Source organism: Rattus norvegicus, chromosome 2 (assembly GCF_021556685.1).
Source record: "Rattus norvegicus strain SHRSP/BbbUtx chromosome 2, alternate assembly SHRSP_T2T, whole genome shotgun sequence".
NCBI lineage: Eukaryota > Metazoa > Chordata > Mammalia > Rodentia > Muridae > Rattus > Rattus norvegicus.
In genome coordinates, this window is record NC_141535.1 from 137,639,179 (window position 1) to 137,652,589 (window position 13,411).

Genomic DNA, 13,411 nt, shown 5'->3' on the forward strand with positions numbered 1-13,411 from the left:
AAAGAATAAGTGGAATTATCTCTGCTCCCCCAATGTATATTCCTATACAAAGAGGTAACTTTTGCCAACTTGAGCAGTGTTGTGGATAAGAGTCACAAACCACAAGGCCTTGTTGAGTTCTGTCTAATGGAAGGGGGCTTCTTTCTGCTTTAGTGTCCCCTTTTTAAAGTGGGACCAGCAGCATCTGTCTGCATGAATGCCTAAGAGATGTCCGCTAAGTCACATCTTCCCTGTAATGTTTTTGGGGTGTCAGTTAACACGTTTTTATTGAACTCATCTGTGTAGAGCATCTATTAGAGGCTTTGAGGTTAGAAACTTAGGTTTGATCTGGGGTTTAAGGAACTCTTAAGGTCCACAGGGGCATGAGTAGTACTCAGGAGGAGAGCGGGTTGAACATCAGTGTACCAGGCTTGTGTCTACTTCACTGCCAGAGCTTGTGTCTCAGCTTCCTTAGAATGTGCTTGCCATTCAGGAAGCTTCAGAGCAGGAATGTGCCTGAGGCTTCACCCAGCGCAAGCCTGCCGAGAAGATGGCTGCTGCCTTAGCTCTTCTCCAGTGCTATCATACAGATCAGGATTTGTGTGTGTGCAGCACTTGGGCCTCATTCCCCTTCTGTCTCCTCACAGACTGCTTGTTGGGAGAGAATGTTGAGAGCACAGAATCTCATCGCTCTACTGCTGCAGAGAGCCGTGGACATAGCCCCTCAAGCCTGCCCCTCTGCAGTGTCCTACTGGCTACATGAAAAACAGGAATTTATGTAACAAGCCCTGCACAGCAAACGTTTTCCTGTTGTGGGGGTGGGTGGGTAATTGTTGGCAAAGTGAGTATTCAGCTCTATTACTCAGAGTGACCTGAAATGTCCTTAGAAAAGTATGTAGTGTGATATTTTGATAAGTAAAGGATTGCTATGGCCAACAAAAAAAACCAACAAACAGAAGTCCAAGCATTTAATAGATACTAGCCCTGAAGTTAGTGAACTATTTTTAAACTTTTGAGGAGATTTCTTTGCTATTACATCTTCTTTGGTCCTGGTGAAAATGCCCCTCCCTGTGTGTGCTCACCACGGTCTGGCAGAGCCACCCTGGGCTTATAGAGCTGAGCCCCTTCCCCTGTTAGTTTCAGACAGTCAGGAAGCTGATCTGGAAGGATCTCCTCCCCTATACTCTCTTTATTATTAACTAAATGGGACAGGACAGGAGTCCAGCTTCCTCTCTCTGAGAGCTTTTATCAGCGCTTATCTGTGTGTCTACTGTGTTTAAAGACCACAGTTGTCCTGATGGGACCTCGTGCAAATGCGCAGACTCCCTCCCTCCCTCCCTCCCTGAATGCAGTTCCAGGCGGGCTGCTCTCCAGGCCTGCCCAGACTGCTGCTGCTACTGCTGCTGCTGCGGAGGAATTGGAATTCTGCTCACTGGTAGTGGTGGGCACAGTGGCCAAAGCTCTGGGTGTGGGAGGGGGAAGGGGACAGGGAGGTGGGGACACATGGGATTGAGATACAGCATGAAAGAAGTGTATTCCTTAACCTTTTGGGAGATATTTGGAGTTCAAGACCTTGCCCTTCATAACATGCCTAGATATAGTATAACAGATCATAAGTGGAAGAACAGAATGAAGCCTCAGAAGACACCACCACTGCCACATACCCACATACCTGCCTGGCATCCAACCAGAAAGTTCCTGTTGGGCCATGTCTCATCCGCCCTCACCATGCATCCTGGCAGAAGGACTTAACACATAGCTGTTGTGTTGCAATTCTTGCAGGGAATGTAGTGCAGAATACATTTTGAAATACGGGTTTCTAAGCTCTCTTTGGGCCTCTGACTTTTGTCTCTTTTTAGAAAATGAGATTACCACCATGCTCATTTTGTTTTCCATCTCTTGTTGAGAAAAGGCACGAATGTGCTCAGGGTCATGGAGAAGTCTGACGATTTATATTGTTCTGGTCTGGTACAATGGTTGGCACTTTGAGCACCTTTATTCCCTGTCAACAACATGAGGATGTGGGCATTGTGGCTGCCTCCTTGGGTGACCACAAATCTAATTAGAGTCTTTTTGTGGTCCAAGAGGGGTTACAAAGTATTTGGGCAACTAAGCCTTGCATTTGGTTGGCAGAGAAGTTGGCCAACAAGTGGAGAAGCCAGGGTTAAGATATCCAGAATACTGCCCTGGACTTGGCCCCTTCAGAGCTGCAGATGAGTACGGAGCAACCAGACCAGGACAGAAAGCTTAAGACAGGTGCCTCTTTGGCCTAGGTGTCCTTCGCACTCCCAGATTTGTGCCACAGGATCCCCCAAATGTCAGATGTCACACTGGGGTTTCCTCATCTTCATTTAAGGACTAAGAGACTGACCTATATTCTCCTGTGTGTTTGCAATTTGCACACATTTGTTGTAGCTTTGTTGTTAACATCCTGTCAACCCGCACGTGCACTGAGTAGGAACAGAAGGGCTTCAGCTAGGGGAGCTCTCTTTACCCTGGTATCCCTTCTAATTACTTCTCTGGGTGGCATACTTTCTACAGTGTCCTGAAGTTAGTGGTTTGGTTAGAGCTGAGAAGTTCTCAAATTTGAATGCTGCATTTTATGGGAAGTTAACTTTCTCAAGAAAATAACTTTTCTTTATGTTTATTTTTATTTGCCTGATAGAAAGACTGATGGTATAAAAGAATTTAGGTCTTAACTTTTGGAGGAATCTGTCTGTCTGTCTGTCTGTCAGTCTGTCCATCCGTCCGTCCGTCCATCCATCCATCCATCCATCCATCCATCCATCCCATCCATCCCATCCATCTCTATCTATCTATCTATCTATCTATCTATCTATCTATCTATCTATCTATCTATCTATCTATCTATCTATCTATCTATCTACTGGGGGAGGGGGTAAGTTAGATAGTTTAGACTAGCGTCAGATTCACTCAAAGTCCTCCTGCCTTTTCCTCCCATCAGCTGAGATTATAAGTAGATATTGTGTGTTGCTTTGGGGTTTTTGTTCCTGAGTAGGGATAGATCCTGCTTCATCTCCTTTTCTGTTACCCTTTGGGCCTGGTAACAGAGGATGTCACTTTATAGGAATGATGTTTATTTCACGGAAAAAAAATCACTTTGTTTTTAGTCAAGGTCAAAATCTGTATAAAAGAAATATATGTAAATCAATATATGTGTGTATGCATGTATAAAAGCTATTGAGCTTATTTCATTAGGGAAATAAGTGCCCTTTTTTTAGATGCTATTCTTCCTACACCAATTTGAGACCTTTTATAGTGAGTTTATTACTACAGTTTAGTGCCAATGAGGTGGTGGCTTTTGTTGCTGCACAAGTTAGATCCTCAGAACCCAAGTAAAGGTAGAAGGTGAGAAGAGACTGCAAACGTTATCTACATGCATGCGCGCGCGCGTGCACACACGCGCGCACACACACACACACACACACACACACACACACACACACACACACACGACCCATGTTGAACAGTAAGTTGTCCAGGGGGGAAGTGCTGTACTTCTAACATATTGTCTTGCTTTACAGAATTCAATTCGCCACAATCTGTCCCTACACAGCAAGTTTATTCGAGTACAGAATGAAGGAACTGGGAAAAGTTCTTGGTGGATGCTCAATCCAGAGGGAGGCAAGAGTGGGAAATCACCCCGGAGAAGAGCTGCATCCATGGACAACAACAGTAAATTTGCTAAGAGCCGAGGACGGGCTGCTAAGAAAAAAGCATCTCTCCAGTCCGGGCAAGAGGGTCCTGGAGATAGCCCTGGGTCTCAGTTTTCTAAATGGCCTGCAAGCCCTGGGTCCCACAGCAATGATGACTTTGATAACTGGAGTACATTTCGTCCTCGAACCAGCTCAAACGCTAGCACCATCAGTGGGAGACTTTCTCCCATCATGACAGAGCAGGATGACCTGGGGGATGGGGATGTGCATTCCCTGGTGTATCCACCCTCTGCTGCCAAGATGGCGTCTACACTGCCCAGTCTGTCTGAAATCAGCAATCCAGAAAACATGGAGAACCTTCTGGATAATCTCAATCTTCTCTCATCCCCAACATCTTTAACTGTGTCAACCCAGTCCTCGCCTGGCAGCATGATGCAGCAGACACCTTGCTATTCATTTGCACCGCCAAACACCAGTCTAAATTCCCCCAGCCCCAACTACGCAAAGTACACGTACGGCCAATCCAGCATGAGCCCTGTGCCCCAGATGCCTATGCAGACACTTCAGGACAGCAAATCAAGTTATGGAGGATTGAACCAGTATAACTGTGCCCCAGGACTCTTGAAAGAGTTGCTGACTTCTGACTCTCCTCCCCACAATGATATTATGTCACCAGTCGATCCTGGAGTGGCTCAACCCAACAGTCGGGTCCTGGGCCAAAATGTACTGATGGGCCCTAACTCAGTCATGCCAGCCTATGGCAGCCAGGCACCTCATAACAAAATGATGAACCCCAGTTCCCACACCCACCCTGGACATGCACAGCAAACTTCTTCAGTCAATGGCCGTGCCCTGCCCCATGTGGTGAACACCATGCCTCACACATCTGCCATGAACCGCTTGACCCCAGTGAAGACACCTTTACAAGTGCCTCTGTCCCACCCCATGCAGATGAGTGCCCTGGGCAACTACTCCTCTGTGAGCAGCTGCAATGGCTATGGTAGGATGGGTGTCCTCCACCAGGAGAAGCTCCCAAGTGACTTGGATGGCATGTTTATTGAGCGCTTGGACTGTGACATGGAGTCCATCATTCGGAACGACCTCATGGACGGAGATACCTTGGATTTTAACTTTGATAATGTGTTGCCCAACCAAAGCTTCCCGCACAGTGTCAAGACTACAACACACAGCTGGGTGTCAGGCTAGGAGTTAGTGAGCAGGTGAGTCTATTCACTCCGGTATCAAAAGCCCTGTGAGGAAGGGACACAGTACCATGTGTCTTCATGTTTAAGCATTTAAGGAAGAAAACCCAACAATTAAAAAAACCTCAGTTAAAGACAGGGTCTTCTATAACCAGCATCCCCTTCCACATGTGCTTGCTTGGTGCTAACTCAGGGCAGCACTCTGACAGAGCTACACCCAGGGCTGTGCTAGGCTTTGTTCTAGCATCACCTGATTGTGCATTGCTAGGAAGTACCTGTTACTATCCCTGTCCACCCCCCCCTACCCTCTCTCCCTGCCTCCTACCCTCCCTCTGTCCCTCTTTGCCTCTTGAGGGTAAAATGGGGTGCGGCTTGCTTTAGCAGCTTCTAAGACTCTCTCTTCACTGTTGAACAGCTCGTCTACCTTCCCACGGCTCTTAAATAAGCGAACACATTCCATACCTAGCAGACACCAGAGGTCTTTTTTTTTTTCTTCCATTTTTTCAATTAATAAAAAATTTACCTGTTAAGCGATTTTGAAGCTGTTTGAGAAGACTATAGCTTCCCCCACCCCAACTTGATTAAGTAAATTGAATTGAATATGACTATATTTTTACTGTGTGTGTTTCCCCCCTTAGGCAACATTTAAAAGTCCTTCAGATTGTCTGACACCGGGAACTGAGGAGCAGTCCAAAGATGCCCTTCACCCCTCCTTTTAGTTTTCTTGATTAAAAAAAAAAAATCCTTTTTCCTTTCGTCAGACTTGGCAGCAGAAACACGTTCCTGTGCAGGATGTTTGCCCAGCACCCACAGGTTATGTGCTCCTGTAGATAAGGACTGTGCCATTGGGAATCATGACAGCAAAGTGCCAAACTCACTACACCACTTAACTGCAGAAAAGACTTTCCGATCCTGGCGTGCTTTCAAGTCTTGTATATATGCAGTAGATACAGAACCGTATCTGTGTGTGTGTGTGTGTTTTTTAAATCTACTCGGCCCAAGGAAAGTTTATACTCTTTTGTAATACTGTGATGGTCTCATGTCTTGATGGACTTGGCTGTGTACTGCCTGTGCTCTGCTAAGGTGATGAATCATGAACTGAGATCTCCATTCTGCACCTCTGCTGAATGACGGAACCTGATCGTCTTGCCACAGGATTCGGATGAGAACCAAGTAGCCGGTGATCAATCTGCTGAATTAATGGACTTGTCAAACTTTGGGGCAGAATAAGATTAAGTGCCAGCTTTGTACAGGTCTTTTCTATTATTTTTGTTGTTTATTTTGTTATTTGCAAATTTGTACAAACACCTTAAAATGGTTCTAATTTCCAGATAAATGACTTTTGATGTCATTGTTAGGACTCAACATTTTTTGGAATAGATACTGAACTGTAATGTTTTCTTAAAAACTAGAGTCTACTTTGTTACATTGTCTGCTTATAAATTTGTGAAATCAGAGGTATTGGGGGGCCGCATTCATAATTTTCATTTTGTATTTCTAACTGGATTAGTACTAATTTTATACGTGCTCAACTGGTTTGTACACTTTGGGATGCTACCTGATGACGTTTCTGACTAATCTTAAATCATTGTAATTAGTACTTGCATACTCAACGTTTCTGGCCGCTTGGACAGGAAAGTGATGTATAGTTACAGACACTTTGTGTTTTGTATGTAGAAGATCTATGTGTGTATTTTAAAGAAATTTCACCTGCTTCTATTACCCTGTGAATTGTGTACAGCACCTAGCACCAAGACTTCAGATAGATGCCCCGTGCCACACTCTTGCAGATGATGCCCTGTGTCATGCTGTCAAAACAGTTCCCATAGGGAAGCCTCCTGTCTGTGCTCAGGAAAGGGGAACTTTCTCTAAGGTGATGTTCTTTGTCTAACTGCGTGTGGTTCTCCTCATACTCGGAGCTCTCGGCTTGTGTCCAGGATGGAGGTGGCATTATGGCTGTGTCCTGAAGAATCATGTCGCTTCTCAGTCTCCACCTCTGTTCTCTTGGCTCTGAACAGTGTAAATCTAAGGAGGAAGTTTGCAAAGAGAACTTCAGTGATTTATGGAGTGCTTTGTGTTCTTAAGTACAGACAGTGGCAGAGTTAGTTAAAAATTGAAACAATAAAACTTGAAAACCAGCCAGCTATAAATGCACATTTATTTTGAAATCCTTAGCTTAAGAATTTGAGTATTTTCCAACCTTGAGCGGCCTAATCTATGTCTCAAACATTAAGTTTTTATACTTTCTATTTACCTGAAATTCTAGCAGTCCAGGATAATTGGCTTTGCCTCTCATTCCGTCCATCAGCATTTCTGAGTCATATTGAATACTCGAATCCCTCACAGTTTGAGGAACAGGTGTACCACAGTATCTCTCTTTGCCTTCCTGAAGGCCTGGTCTCCATGTAGAAACCCAAATCACATTTTTTTTAAAGTATGTTACACCTCCCTCCCTCCCTCCCTCCCTCCCTCCCTCCCTCCCTCCCTCCCTCCCTCCCTCCCTCTCCTTCTCTGTCTGTCTGTCTGTCTGTCTCTCTCTCTCTCTCTCTGTGTGTGTGTGTGTGTGTGTGTGTGTGTGTGTGTGTGTAACAAGAATAAAATGTCCCTGGTTTTCACAGTTGGCCAGCTTTGTCATAAGCTTCCCACCAAGACTTTTACTTTTTTTTTTTTTTTTCCGGGAGCTGAGGACCGATCCCAGGGCCTTGTGCTTGCTAGGCAAGCGCTCTACCACTGAGCTAAATCCTGAACCCCGACTTTTACTATTTTAAACATGTATTGAACTACTGCTCCTCTGACCACGTTTATTTGGGCACTCCAAAACAGGGCTTATTTTAGAAATAAATTCCTCCAAGCAAAGCCTCCTGCAAATGCAGTACAACTTACTGGTGTCAAAGAACTCAGGTCTCCCTTTCTGCCTCCATCTGCCATTTCATACCATTGCAGAAAGAGCCTCTGCATGTAATCGTTCAACAGAGGCAGCTCCAGCCCTGATCAGTGACTTGCTGAACGGCACTGACGTGGAGGTGGCCCTTCCTTCGGAAGCTGTAAATTCAGCCCCCGAATTCCTTAGTGTTAAGATCCTAGAGTGAATCATGGGTAGTTGCCTGGGGCACAGTGAAGTCCAGGAAAGGCTTTGTGTCTGTTTTGAAAACAAACATCAAACATGTGACCTCGGAGAGTCCTTTTCTGTGAGAATGTTCACTTTCTAGTATATTATTGTACATGATTGCTCTGTGAAAAGACTTCGCCTATGCAGCCTTGTTTGATTTTATTTCCTTTGGTTTGTACTGTTGTTAAGAGCATATTGTATTATAGAGCTATTTGGATATTTTAAATATAAAGATGTATTGTTTCCATAATATAGATGTATGGAATATATTTAGGTGATAGATGTACGACTTGGAAAGTTCTGCTTGGACAAACTGAGTCCAAGTTACTTAGCAAATATTATATCCTGGTGAGCAGTAAGTCCTGGAACCCAACAGTAAGAGGTTATAAAGTCACTTAAAATGGAAGCAGTTCCCCAAAGGTGTACAATTGGAACTGTTCAACTGCTTAATATATGGCTCCCCTTTCCCCCTAAAAACCCTGGAAGTCTTGGTTTCAGCTCCCAAAAGTTACTGATTTCAAGTGAAAAGTTTCCCTGTGGTTTCAACTGGGGAGTCATCGTTCGATATAGTGTGCATTGTGCTTTATGCAAACAAAACAGCCTGGCACTGCGGCCAGGGATAGACAGCCTTGTAAGTCCCATCAGGATAGAGTCCCACCCTCCCACACACTTTACCACCGGAGTTGAGTGACAGTGCAGATGCCTTGTTCCTGCTCCAGTACTATCTGAGAAGTGCCTGAGGATGATGATGATGATGTGCTTACAAACACAAGAACAATCCTTACTATAAGTTGTATAAAGCCATAAATGTACATAAATTATCTTTAAGTGGCTTGGTGTGTTTCTTTCCTTAGTGTTCAAAAGTTCTTGAGCAACCCATGTTTTTATTTAGCTATCAAGCACTTGAGTTAGACCATCAACCCCAGTGTTAATGGTGTGTTTGGCTCTGACATTTTCTTTGCAAGAAAGAAGGATCCGTCTCCATGTAACCAAACCATGGCCCCTGATGTGAAGAAGTGCAGTCTATGTGGTTCTCCATGTATCAGATGACCCATTCACAGAGACTGCGTGTCACATATCCTCAGTCATAGCATTACAATTCATAACAGCCAAATTACAGTCACGGATAAACAACAAAATTAGTTTTGTGGTTGAGGGTCACCACAGCTTGACAAGGTGTATTTAAGGGTCTTGGCATTAGGAAGGTTAAGGACCACTGGTCTAGAGTCTGGCCTGGTGGCAGATGGCTTTAGTCCTAGCACTTAGTAGTCGGAGATAGGTAGATCTGTCTTAGAGACCAGCCTGGTCTATATGGCATGTTTCAGGATAGCCAGAACTATACAGGGAGACCTTATCTCTTAACAGTCTAGACATTTTCATTCATGCAATATCTGGAACCCCACTTAGGTCAGTAATTATAAGCATGAAACTTTGCTTAATACCAGACTGAAGGCAAACTAGGGAGGGATAAAAGCAGGGTCGTGATTAGTGTAAACACTAGCTGGCTGATGGTGGCTTTCCCAGGCCAGATGATCCCAGACTTACATTTTGTTCAAAGAGGAGGGTCTCCGTGACTACAGAGCAGAGAGGTGTCTTTGCTCTTGCCAAAAGTTCTGACTTTTAAAAAAAGGTTCTGACTTGTTTCCTTCTACCAGACAAGCATATGAGTTAATGCAACAAAGAAATGGGGAATTCTAGTGTTTTATTGTTTAGATAGCAAAAGGTCAGCTTGGGGTGGCCACCCCTCATCTCTCACAACAGAACCTTTACTTTGAAAATGTGGTATCAAAAAGCCCGGTATATATTACCCAAAATCAAATGACAAACCCTGAGGCTGGTGCACACAGTTTTGAAACCTTTTGATCTGGTCTGAACATAGAACTCCTTGATTGGTATATCCTAACAGAACTCCACTGTTCTGTGTTACTACGGCTCCACTCCCTAAGTCACTTCATGATAAATGACTGAAGACGCAGGACTTTGAACAGCATTTGAGTTCTGCTGTGGGCTAGAGATGACCATAGTCTGTCAGTACATGTATGCGTTAGGTTTTTGTCTTGACTTGAGGACCAGCTATCCTACATTCTTTGTCTTGGCTTCTATTTATCCTTAGCTGTCAGTGGTAGAACTAGTTCACCTTACAGTGGTTCATACGGTTGGCTTAGATAGGAGGGCTGACCCCAAGAGCTGTACTAAGAACAAGTCCCTGAAGCACATACAGTCAAACTACATCATTTAACAGTGCTCAGGACAAGCTTGTGGACCTGTAACTGGGATGTGGTGACATTGTAGGAGGGTAAGTAAGGGTAAAAACAACTACACTGCAACCTCTAGTCAGTGATTTCCACCCCCCCCTCCCCATAACAACCAATTAGCAACAACCACCTAAACAGAAGAAAAGGGGCTTTTATGTAATGTGTATACACGGGCTTAAGGTGCTTTCAAGTCAACTAACTAATGGCTAAAGAAGGAAAGAGGGAATAGTTAATTAATCGGGGAACCAGGCATTAAAAGGGAGCCACCAAAAAGAAAGCAGTACCCAAGGATCCTTTTAGCTCAGTGGTGTTCGTCTAGAAGGGGTTCAGTGAGGTGGGTCCCCATGCTGCACCTGAGCCTCTTGACTGCTGAGCTCACAGCTGTATGCCGCCCCCATGTCTGGTGGGCATTCAGTTTAAGTCAGCAAAGGTGTCTGTGTTGGTGCCTGAGGGCGTGCACACCGAGAAGACATTCAAACTGCCCCCAAATGCTCCTCATGAGCTGATACCAAAGAATCCCAAGCCATGAACATGTTCACATGCCCCAGAAATAAAAGTCTTCAGTGTGCTGGAAGCTGCCAAGTGAAGGGATAGACTAATGGCCTCCGGGAAGAAGGAGGGCACCTTCGCAACAAGCTTGTTAACTTTCTGGTATTTGAGAAATAATGTAACAGCAGAGACAAGCTTAGAAGCCATGATTCTCCTGCCCCCACTATACCAGCACTTACACTTTACACATTCCCATAAGCTCCGGATTTTAGTCAGCAGCTTTCTGAATCCTCTCAAAAGTGTATAAAATCACTGAGATTTTATTGCTGAAGTGACAAGATTTTGGCTCAGCAGTTTCGGGAATTCCTCTCATGCTGGTGAGGGAAGTATGGCGGCTAAGCAGCATGCCTGACGGTGCTGGTGCTCCCCCCATCTTCTGGATCCCTTGCTCACGAGATGGCCAACCTCTCCCTGCTACCCTAAAGACTCTCACAGACAAAGCCAGAGCAGTCTTCTCCATGCTACCCTAATGACTCTCACAGGCACAGCCAGAGCGGTAGGCGTCACTGACCTTGGCTGGTTGGAGCTCCACCCAGGCCGTTGGTGCCAGGCATGAAGAGCTCTATACTAAATTAAATCCAAGCCTATCCTAAGTGGTTGGAAATGCAGTCGCATTGATGAGGATTTACCATCACCATGTAAACAGATGCCATATTGGGCTCTCAGAGTTACTGGAGTTTCTGTATTGTTCATTTACTGAAATTTCTGCCCTAAATGAGTTGACCTTCAATGAGCTTAGTCAAGTACATATTTTACTGAACCATTTTAAGCCAGTTTTCTAACTGATGATTGGACAGAGGCCTTATTCCTTGATGTCAGATGTGCCACAGGTGCCGTGACTCGGGAAACACATTGGAGCCTCTGCATTAAAAAAAAAAAACAGGGCTGGAGAGATGGCTCAATGGTTAAGAGCACTGACTGCTCTTCCCGAGGTCCTGAGTTCAATTCCCAGCAACCACATGGTGGCTCACAACCATCTGTAAAGAGATCCGATACCCTCTTCTGGTGTATCTGAAGACAGCTACAGTGTACTTATATGTAATAAATGAATAAATCTTAAAAAAAAAAAAAAAAAAAAAAAAAAAACAGGGGTTGGGGATTTAGCTCAGCGGTAGAGCGCTTGCCTAAGAAGCGCAAGGCCCTGGGTTCGGTCCCCAGCTCCGAAAAAAAAGAACAAAAAAAACCAAAAAAAAAAAAAAAAAAAAAAAAAAAACAAAAACAAAACAAAACGTGGTGCCCGGGTGGTGATTTCCTGCGGATAGGTTACCTGCCTCAGGTTTGATGTGAAGATTAACGGGTGAGGTAATGTCTTCCAGAGACTTCCTGTGTCAGGAAGAAAAGACGGCATAGTTGTTTTTATAGCTTAGATCATGGTAAACTTTGGGGGATATGTTTCTTTAAGGGCCCCCTGGGATGCTCTACGTCTCCCCACATTTTAAGTGGGGAAGTTGACTGGTTTATTGGTTGGTGTCTGGTATTTTCTGTCTTCTCATTTGCTGCCTCCGTCATGAGTGAGGGATTGTGTAAACAGTTTGCAAGACCCATACTCCAGGACAGTTTAACAGTCTTGAGACCTCTAGAAATACCCGTTACAAATTTTAAGTCGATTACATCCCAATTATGAAGTAGGGGCATTTGTTTCCCAAAAGCTTCCTCACCGTGGGCTTTTGAGAGCCACACAGGCCTCCATAGTCATGCCTTCACTTGAGTCTAGAGTAGGCTCAGGATTCCCACCCCTGTGTGCTCTCTTCCAGTAGTTCTTCAATATGGCAGAGAACCAGGAGGAGAGAGAACTGACCTCAGGGTCGCCTTGGGCTATCGGAATCTATGCAACTTCACAAGAACAGACGGCTAGACTGTTGAGAATCTTGCAAGCTAATTTTAAATACTCAAATTCTCCACCATTTAGTTGTATGCATTTACTATCAGTTCGCCTACAATGCCAACTGGAACAGGACTGAGGTGAGTTTAGGGCCAGCCTGGGCTATAATGTGACCCTGCCTCCAACAACAGAACTCAAAATCCTCCTGTGAAATTCAGTTGACTTGATGGACTTTACGTCGAGGAGAATTAGTCATTTGTAAGTTCTCTTTTGTGTTAGTGTCACGTAAGAAGCACGTGAATGTGGTCACGCTCAGCTCTACAGAGAAGATCATGGAGCCTTTACCTGCGCACCACTGACTGGCGGTTTGGGTGGTCCAGGTGTGAGAGAATGGGGATGACGGCTAAGAATGGGAGGCAGGGGGCAGGGTTGAGGTGGCAGGCGGTGCGATATGGAGTTCCACTGCACTTCTACAGGTTAGACAGTGGTGAGGCCTCAAGGCTGCACGTTGTTGGCTCATTAGATCTGAGAACCAACCAAAGGGGTAGAGAGCATCCTTCCGTGTACCAGAGCCTTTGGCTGGGAGAGAGGGCCATGTGACATTGCAGAACAGGGACCAGGGAAGGCACACAGTGCAGTAGCTAGTTGATAGGGTGAAGGTGGAAGGGGAAGCCTTTGAAGTTGGGCTATTCTACAGGATGGCAGTTCAGGTGTTGAACCTGACTGTAAATAGAATTGTCACTGCTTGCCCAGTGACTGTGTTAATAACTGAGCTGACCCCCCCTCATAGTGCCCTGCACTTAGCAAGGCCTCCCCTC

At 45.0% G+C, this 13,411-nt stretch overlaps 1 protein-coding gene across 4 annotated transcripts in view; it reads left to right on the forward strand.

The window, feature by feature from the left end:
• Foxo1 (forkhead box O1) overlaps nt 1-8,800 on the forward strand; it is a 78,260-nt gene extending 69,460 nt beyond the window's left edge. For 3 of the 4 annotated variants that reach the window (XM_087635792.1, XM_087635788.1, XM_087635780.1), the window contains 2 exons: nt 3,525-4,876; nt 5,497-8,800. In XM_087635792.1, the coding sequence (XP_087491918.1) occupies nt 3,606-4,862 (1,257 nt within the window). In that variant the 5' untranslated portion in view covers nt 3,525-3,605 and the 3' untranslated portion in view covers nt 4,863-4,876; nt 5,497-8,800. The remainder of the gene's footprint in view (nt 1-3,524; nt 4,877-5,496) is intronic. The other variant, NM_001191846.3, reaches the window with a different exon arrangement.
• Nucleotides 8,801-13,411: the final 4,611 nt, after the last annotated feature.